This window comes from Oncorhynchus kisutch, linkage group LG13 (assembly GCF_002021735.2).
Source record: "Oncorhynchus kisutch isolate 150728-3 linkage group LG13, Okis_V2, whole genome shotgun sequence".
Lineage (NCBI taxonomy): Eukaryota > Metazoa > Chordata > Actinopteri > Salmoniformes > Salmonidae > Oncorhynchus > Oncorhynchus kisutch.
This window is the reverse complement of record NC_034186.2, coordinates 77,006,342-77,015,859: the sequence shown is the minus strand read 5'-3', so window position 1 is coordinate 77,015,859 and position 9,518 is coordinate 77,006,342. Positions and strand designations below refer to the sequence as shown.

Here is a 9,518-nt window from a genome sequence, read left to right as displayed (position 1 = left end):
GTTCCTGTATGTTATCACAGTTACACCATAAGTCGTTAATCATAAAACATATACCTCCACCGTTCTGCTTCCTGGAGAGATGTTTGTTCCTGTCGGCGCGATGTACTCAGAACCCAACTGGCTTTACAGAGTCAGACAGTATATCTCGCTATGTTTCCGTGAAGCAGAGTATGTTACAATCCCTGATGTCCCTCTGAAAAGCAACTCTCGCCTTGAGCTCATCAATTTTATTGTCCAGAGATTGGACATTAGCGAGTAAAATACTCAGGAGGGGTGGGTGGTGTGCACGCTTCCTGAGTCAGACCAGAAGACTGTCTCGAGTACCTCTGCTTCGTGGGCGTTGTTTTGGGTTGGCCTCTGGAAGACGTTTGATTGCTCTGGCGAGAGTAAACAAAGGATCTGCTCCAGGGAAGTCGTAGTTCTGGTCATAATGCTGGAAGTTCTGGTGAGTTACCGCCGCTCTATTATCCAATAGTTCTTCCCGGCTGTATGTAATGACACAAAACAATTCCTGAACTAATAACATAAAACACAGTACATAAACAAACAAAATACTGCAAAGTTGCTTAAGAGTTAGTCGCGATGCTGCCATCACCATCGGCGCCATCATCAAGTAGGAAGCGTCTTATCTGGTGAGGTACTGTGGCTAGGACAGGCAAGCCCCATACTATTGTGGAGGACTTAATTCTTCCTGCTGCAGCGGATATGGCTGGGACAATGCTGGGGGAAAAGGCAAAAAAAACTATACAGACAAATACTTCATCAAATGACACTGTTTTACGATGCATCAGTGACATGGCAGGGGATGTTTTGAAACAATTACTGCTTTGCATACAAGCGAGTGAATTCTATGCGTTACAGCTGGATGAGTCAACAGACATGATGGGCACAGCTCCTGGTATATGTCCGTTACGTTTATGGTGGGTCAATTAAGGAAGACATCCTCTCCTAGAAACCAGCATAACATGAGAGGATATTTTTTAAGTACTGGACAGCTTTGTGACTTTGGTGGTCAAGATGTGTTGGTATCTGTACTGATGGAGCAAAAGCCATGACAGGGAGACATAGTGGAGTGGTAACGCGTGTGCAAGCAGTTGCTCCTGACGCCACTTGGGTACACTGCAGCATCCACCAAGAGGCTCTTGCTGCCAAGGGAATGCCTGACAGCTTGAAAGACCTTTTTGGAAACTACAGTGAAAATGGTTAACTTCGTTAAAGCAAGGCTCCTGAACTTGTGTATTTTCTGCACTGTGCAATGATATGGGCAGCGACCATGTAACACTTTTACAAAATACAGAAGTGCGCTGGTTATCAAGGGGCAAAGTATTGACACGTTTTTTAAAATTGAGAGCCGAGCTTAAAGTTTTCTTTACTGACCATAATTTTCACTTATCCGACCGCTTGCATGATGACGGGTTTTTCACACAACTGGCCTATATGGGTGATGCATTTTCTCTAGCCTGAATGATCTGAATCTAGGATTATAGGGACTCTCCACAACTATATTCAATGTGCGGGACAAAATAGAGGCTATGATTAAGAAGTTGAAGCTCTTCTCTGTCTGTATTAACAAGGACAACACACAGGTCTTTCCATCATTGTATGATTTTTTTGTGTGCAAATGAACTCAAGCTTATGGACAATATCAAATGTGATATAGCGAAGCACCTGAGTGAGTTGGGTGTGCAATTACGCAGGTACTTTCCCAAAACGGGCGACACAAACAACTGGATTCGTTATCCCTTTCATGCCCTGCCTCCAGTCCACTTACTGATATCTGAACAAGAGAGCCTCATCGAAATTGCAACAAGTGGTTCTGTGAAAATTGAATTCAATCAGAAGCCACTGCCAGATTTCTGGATAGGGCCGCACTCAGAGTTTCTTGCCTTGGCAAATTGCGCTGTTAAGACACTGATGCCCTTTGCAACCACGTACCTATGTGAGAGTGGATTCTCGGCGCTCACTAGCATGAAAACTATGATGGCAAAAAAACAAGATTTGAGAGTGTGCTGAGCCTGGTGCTGGAGGTTCAATGTTTGAAGGGGTACGGGACTATAAAAAGTTTGGGAACCACTGTTCTAAACCATCCACCATGAGAGTCAGAGAAGACTGTTCTTCTTGTAGTACTTTATGGTGAAACAAAATGAAAAAGCATATTGTGACAGTGAGACCACTGTGTTACTGTTTACAGATGCATATTGTGACAGTGTGACCACTGTGTTACTGTTTACAGATGCACATTGTGACAGTGTGACCACTGTGTTACTGTTTACAGTAATCCTCCATCCTGATCACCCTCTCTCTCCTAGCCTGATCCACCATTCTGACCGTTGCACTCTCATTGTGTGTAAGCTTGCGAGATCAGGATGGAACCTCATCGAAATTGATTGTGTTCAATTCACTAGCTGTAAGGCATTATTAGGTTACTGACAATGAGCAAAACCTAAATATGGTTCAGATTGAATTATGGCATTAGACACTAAGTTTACAGCATCATTGTTTTATACATTGATCCACCATTCTGACCGTTGCGCTCTCATTGTGTGTAAGCTCGCGAGACCAGGATGGTGGGTCAGACAATCTGTCTCCTGTCCTGGGTGATATTTAGTCTTCCGTGTGTGTGTGTGTGTCTGTGCGCGTGCGTAGTAACCCAGAGTTGCTGTTTTAGACATCCACCTTCTAGTTCACAGTAATACCGTATTGTAGATAGTGTTGAAGGCAGTGGAGAATACACCCTATATCGTATATCAATATCCAGTCATTGCAGATTGTACCATTTTATGATCTATATTTGAACTGCCCGAACCAAGACAATATTACAGACTGTTTTCCTTGATGGAGAAAGGCCTAAAGGTGGTGGTTAAGGCTAGTGTTGGTTAGTAGTGTTGGTTAGAAGTGCTAGTTAGTAGTGTTGGTTAGTAGTGTTGGTTAGAAGTGCTAGTTAGTAGTGTTGGTTAGAAGTGCTAGTTAGTAGTGTTGGTTAGTAGTGCTAGTTAGTAGTGTTGGTTAGTAGTGTTGGTTAATTGTCTTGGTTAATAGTGTTAGTTAGTGAATGAAATGAATGAATTGCATTTTATTTTCATGTCAAATTGCCAATTGGCAACCCACCCAATTGACACATAAACAAACATTACAATAATTTACTGTGGTAATTAAATGATAATACTTATTCCGGTGTTCTCTGCATTATGCATCGCATAAAGAGTGAAAAAAAGTAAGGTAAAAATCAATACATAATAGTAAATAAGGTTATTCAAACAATAATTACATCCCTAGAGCAGTAAAATAACATACATACATACATACATGTTAGGACATCTACTTTGTGCATGACACAAGTACTTTTTCAACAATTGTTTAAAGACAGATTATTTCACTTATAAATCACTGTATCACAATTCCAGTGGGTCAGAAGCTTACATACACTAAGTTGACTGTGCCTTTAAACAGCTTGGAAAATTCCAGAAAATTATGTCATGGCTTTAGAAGCTTCTGATAGGCCCATTGACATAATTTAAGTGTTTAAATGTCCTCTGGTCTGATGAAACAAAAATTGAACTTTTTGACCATAATGACCATCGTTATGTTTGGTACGAAATAGGGGGAGGCTTGCAAGTTGAAGAACACCATCCCAACCGTGAAGCACCGGGGTGGCAGCATTATGTTGTGGGGGTGCTTTGCTGCAAGAGGGACTGGTGCACTTCACAAAATAGATGGCATCATGAGGGAAGAATATTATGTGGACATATTGAAGCAACATCTCAAGACATCAGTCAGGAAGTTAAAGCTTGGTCGCAAATGGGTCTTCCAAATGGACATTGACCCCAAGCATACTTCTAAAGTTGTGGCAAAATGGCTTAAGAACAACAAAGTCAAGGTATTGGAGTGGCCATCACAAAGCCCTGAAATCAATCATATAGAACATTTGTAGGCAGAACTGAAAAGTGTGTGCGAGCAAGGAGGCCTACAAACCTGACTCAGTTACACCAGCTTTGTCTGGAGGGGTGGGCTAAAAGTCACCCAACCTATTGTGGGAAGCTTGTGGAAGGCTACCCAAAACGTTTGACCCAAGTTAAATAATTTAGAGGCATTGCTACCAAATACTAATTGAGTGTATGTAAACTTCTGACCCACTGGGAATGTGATGAAAGAAATAAAAGCTAAAATAAATAATTCTCTCAACTATTATTCTGACATTTGAAATTCTTAAAATAAAGTGGTGATCCTAACTGACCTAAGACAGGGAATTTTTACTTGGATTAAATGTCAGGAATGGTGAAAAACTGAGTTTAAATGTATTTGGCTAAGGTGTATATAAACTTCCGACTTCAACAGTATAAAGATAAATAAATATAAATACAGAAAAAAGTAAAAAGTAAACAGAAGTCATTTGAACCCAGTCTGGCACAAAGAGAAGATTCATATGGGAGACAAGCCTACAGTATAGACAATCTATATACACACATGCCATTTACCACATAGAAGCTAAATATTTGTACATGTCACGCCCTGACCATAGAGATCCTTATTATTCTCTATGTTTGGTTAGGTCAGGGTGTGACTCGGGTGGGAAAGTCTATGTTTTCTATTTCTTTGTTTGTGGCCGAGTGTGGTTCCCAATCAGAGACAGCTGTCTATCATTGTCTCTGATTGGGGATCATATATAAGTTGTCAGTTTCCTTTTGGGTTTTGTGGGATCTTGTTTTCTGTTTAGTATCTGAGCCTGACAGAACTGTGCGCTTTCGTTTTTTGTCTTTGTTATTTTGTTTGGTGTCATCAATAAAAATACGATGTACGCCTACCACTCTGCGCTTTGGTCTCCTACAAACGAGAGCCGTTACAGTACAATTTAATTATAGGTAGCCCTTTTTCTTTTATTCCAGGCTTTATCTAAATATTCTGCAAACGGAAATACACAATGGACAAAAAACTATTTCACTTTCTCCTCATCACTCAGCCACATAATTCCAGGGAATATCTGATGAGCAAGCATATATCGTGGTAGAAAGGGCAATAGAGGATAAAATGAGTTTCATTCTTTTTTCTTCGAGGTCACAATAGTTACATCTTCTTTTCTTTTCCATTTCACCACAATACCGACCTGTTTCAATACGCAGAGGCAATATCCCTGATCTTACCTGTGCACATAGCGATCTCTTTTAGGTAGGTTCGCTTTTAGGATCGCTTTTAGGTAGGTTATACATAATATATCTCTCACACACAAATTCACCCTTAATCAAACAAAAGGTTCTCAATTTGGGTTTATGATTCATCTTGTATTGTTAGTTAGTGGTGTTGGTTACTAGTGTTAGTTAGTAGTGTTGTTTAGTAGTGTTAGTTACTAGTAGTAGTCTTGATTAGTAATGTTAGTCGTGTTGGTTATTAGTGTTGGTTACTAGTGTTAGTAGTGTTGGTTAGTAGTGTTGGTTACTAGTGTTAGTAGTGTTGGTTAGTAGTGTTAGTAGTGTTGGTTAGTAGTGTTGGTTACTAGTGTTAGTTAGTAGTGTTGGTTACTAGTGTTAGTTAGTAGTGTTGGTTACTAGTGTTAGTTAGTAGTGTTGGTTACTAGTGTTAGTTAGTAGTGTTGGTTACTAGTGTTAGTTAGTAGTGTTGTTTAGTAGTGTTAGTTACTAGTAGTAGTCTTGATTAGTAATGTTAGTCGTGTTGGTTATTAGTGTTGGTTACTAGTGTTAGTAGTGTTGGTTAGTAGTGTTGGTTACTAGTGTTAGTAGTGTTGGTTACTAGTGTTAGTAGTGTTGGTTAGTAGTGTTGGTTACTAGTGTTAGTAGTGTTGGTTAGTAGTGTTAGTAGTGTTGGTTAGAAGTGTTGGTTACTAGTGTTTGTAGTGTTGGTTAGAAGTGTTGGTTACTAGTGTTTGTAGTGTTGGTTAGTAGTGTTAGTAGTGTTGGTTAGTAGTGTTAGTTACTAGTGGTAGTGTTGGTTAGTAGTGTTGGTTAGAAGTGTTGGTTACTAGTGTTTGTAGTGTTAGTAGTGTTGGTTAGTAGTGTTAGTTACTAGTGGTAGCGTTGGTTTGTAGTGTTGGTTAGTAGTGTTAGTAGTGTTGGTTACTAGTGTTGGCTAGTAGTGTTAGTAGTGTTGGCTAGTAGTGTTAGTAATGTTAGTTATTAGTGTTGGTTAGTAGTGTTATTTACTAGTGTTGGTTCCATAGACATGTACCAGTATAAACATGTACCTGTATAAACCAACCATAGACATGTACCAGTATAAACCATTCATAGACATGTACCGGTATACACATGTACCAGTATAAACCATCCATAGACATGTACCTGTATAAACATGTGCCGGTATAAACCATCCATAGACATGTACCAGTATAAACATGTACCAGTATAAACCACCCATAGACATGTACCAGTATAGACATGTGCCAGTATAAACCATCCATATACATGTACCAGTATAAACATATACCAGTATAAACTATCCATAGACATGTACCTGTATAAACCATCCAAAGACATGTACCAGTATAAACATGTACCAGTATATACATGTACCGGTATAAACCATCCATGGACATGTACCAGTATAAACCATCCATAGACATGTACCATTATAAACCATCCATAGACACCTATCCCTCTTAGTGATGTTACAGACACACACAGTCCTCATCAGTTACTGTAGAGAAGAGAGAGAGTGCTGGCATCCATCTTGTTTACATCTGCAATGGCTGGCGGTCATATTGATCTCTCTTTTTCTCTCTCTCTGTCAGTGGGATGTTCTTTGATGGGAATCACACCTACATGATTGAGCCTGGAGGAAAGGACCGCATCAGCGTGAGTACCTCGGCTAAGCCTGGCCTTGGCCATCCATTCACACATGCGCATGCACGCATGTACGCACTCACACACACTGTGTAATGGTAGTCGTCTCGACTGAATGGGACTAGAAGCTCTTGCAGACCGGACCGTGAATGCAGATCACAAAGCAGACTACCCTTACGTTACACATCCCATAATTAACATTGACTTCAGAGTAGAGAGATTATCCACTAGGACAGAGCAGAGTTGACCGGCCAGTTAGTTAATGAGGAATAGAGAGTGATATAATTAAGCAATAAGGCACAAGTGGGTGTGGTATATGGCCAATATACCACGGCTAAGGAATGTTCTTAGGCACGACGCATCGCGGAGTACAGCCTGGATACAGCCCTTAGCCGTGGTATATTGACCATATACCACAAACCCCCGAGGTGCCTTATTGCTATTATAAACTGGTTATCAATATAATTACATCAGTAAAAATACATGTTTTGTCATACCTGTGGTATACTGTCTGATATACCACGGCTGTCAACCAATCAGCATTCAGGACTCTAACCACCCAGTTTATAATACAGTATATGTTTGTATTTATGAGGGAGAGCTGATGGTTTAAAGCAACATCTGTCGCCCTGAGAGAAAAGACCAAGCTCTGATTCTGATGTGTTGATGTGAGAGACACTTTATCTTCTGCGTCTGTGTTTAGGGTGGAGGTAATCAGGAAGGGAAGAAGGTATATTCGTTTGTGTACAGTGTGTGTGCAGCGCTTCCCCTATGATTATTTTCAGAAGTGGCGGCAAGGGTAGGAGGGATGAATTACTACAAGCGTTAGCGCAATGACATGCTAGCTGTTCCCATAGACATCCAGTCATTGAGCCAACAACTATCAATTTAAAAATGCATCTTGACAGAAATATATAAATAAATAATGTGTGTGCGTGCGTGTCTGTATGTGTGTGCGTGTGTTCATGCATGTCTATGTGTGTGTGTGTGTGTCTGTATTTGTGTGTGTCTGTGTGTATGTATGAGTGTGTGTGTGCGTGTGTCTGTATTTGTGTGTGTGTGAGCGAGCACAAGTGCCCGTGCGGGTTTGTGTGTGTATGTATTTCAGGCATATAGAACCGCCTTCTTAAAATGCATATCCATCTGACAGGTTTACCACCTTATGGTGGAGGGGAGAGGGGAGAGGGGAGAGGAGAGAGGGGAGAGGAGAGAGGGGAGAGAGAGAGAGGAGAGGGGAGAGAGAGAGGAGAGGGGAGAGAGAGAGGAGAGGAGAGGGGGGAGAGAGGAGAGGGGAGAGAGAGAGAGAGAGAGAGGGGAGAGCGTAAAATGAGAAGAAGGACGTGAAATGAGTCAGGGAGAAGGAGGGAAGAATAGAGAAAAAGGGAGAGAGGAATGGACATGAGACAGTGGGAGTGGGATAGAGGAATGGACATGAGACAGTGGGAGTGAGGGAGAGAGGATTGGACAGAGACAGTGGGAGTGGGAGAGAGGATTGGACAGAGACAGTGGGAGTGAGGGAGAGAGGATTGGACAGAGACAGTGGGAGTGAGGGAGAGAGGAATGGACAGAGACAGTGGGAGTGAGGGAGAGAGGAATGGACATGAGACAGTGGGAGTGAGGGAGAGACGATTGGACAGAGACAGTGGGAGTGAGGGAGAGAGGAATGGACAGAGACAGTGGGAGTGAGGGAGAGAGGAATGGACATGAGACAGTGGGAGTGAGAGAGAGAGGAATGGACATGAGACGGTGGGAGTGAGGGAGAGAGGATTGGACAGAGACAGTGGGAGTGGGAGAGAGGATTGGACAGAGACAGTGGGAGTGGGAGAGAGGATTGGACAGAGACAGTGGGAGTGGAAGAGAGGATTGGACAGAGACAGTGGGAGTGGGAGAGAGGATTGGACAGAGACAGTGGGAGTGAGGGAGAGAGGAATGGACAGAGACAGTGGGAGTGGGAGAGAGGAATAGACAGAGACAGTAGGAGTGGGAGAGAGGAATGGACAGAGACAGTGGGAGTGAGGGAGAGAGGAATAGACAGAGACAGTGGGAGTGAGGGAGAGTTAGGGGGTGAGAGAGAAACAGAAATGAACACTGGGACCCTGTGGCTTTGCGGCATCTGTTTTAGCAGCCTCCTTCATCATTCCCTCCCTATCTCCCTTTCCTCCTCCCCTCCTTCTCTCCCTCTGTCATTCCTCTGTAGTCTTCCTGGAGGGACGGAATTATTGAAGCAAGGAGTGAGTGGGAAAATTGCACTCCAAGATCTCTTAACTCAGAAAATCTCTGCAGCGCTCTGCTAGACACACACACGCAGTGTGGCATCTATAAGTTGTTCGCTAGTTAGCCGTTAGCATCCTGGCTCCAGGAAAAGGCCATGCTGTGCTACTGTCAAGCCCAGTGTCGGCTGTTAGGTTCTGCGCCTGCCTTCTTGGGGCTACTCTCTCTCTCTCTCTCTCTCTCTGACAGTCTGCTTGGTGTGCAGTTCATTATAAGAGGCTTGTCACACAGACACACAGATGCCTGCTGGAAAGATCAAGTAGTGGCCTCCCTGCCCTGCATGCCAAGTTTGATACTCACCCACAGACACACACACACACACAGACACACACACAGCTGTACTTGCATCCTCTCTGCAGTGTTCCGTTTGTACACCCCATTGGTTTATTTTTAGCGTTTTCCTTCACCCTGCTTCAGTGTGTGTGTGTGTGTGTGTGTGTGTGTGTGTGTGTGTGT

At 42.5% G+C, this 9,518-nt stretch overlaps 1 protein-coding gene across 3 annotated transcripts in view; it reads left to right on the top strand.

The window, feature by feature from the left end:
* Positions 1–9,518, top strand: part of LOC109900417 (disintegrin and metalloproteinase domain-containing protein 22-like) — a 94,830-nt gene that overhangs the window by 55,391 nt on the left and 29,921 nt on the right. For all 3 annotated transcript variants that reach the window (XM_031787485.1, XM_031787486.1, XM_031787484.1), the window contains exon 6: positions 6,740–6,803. In XM_031787485.1, coding sequence (XP_031643345.1) covers positions 6,740–6,803 — 64 coding nt within the window. The remainder of the gene's footprint in view (positions 1–6,739; positions 6,804–9,518) is intronic.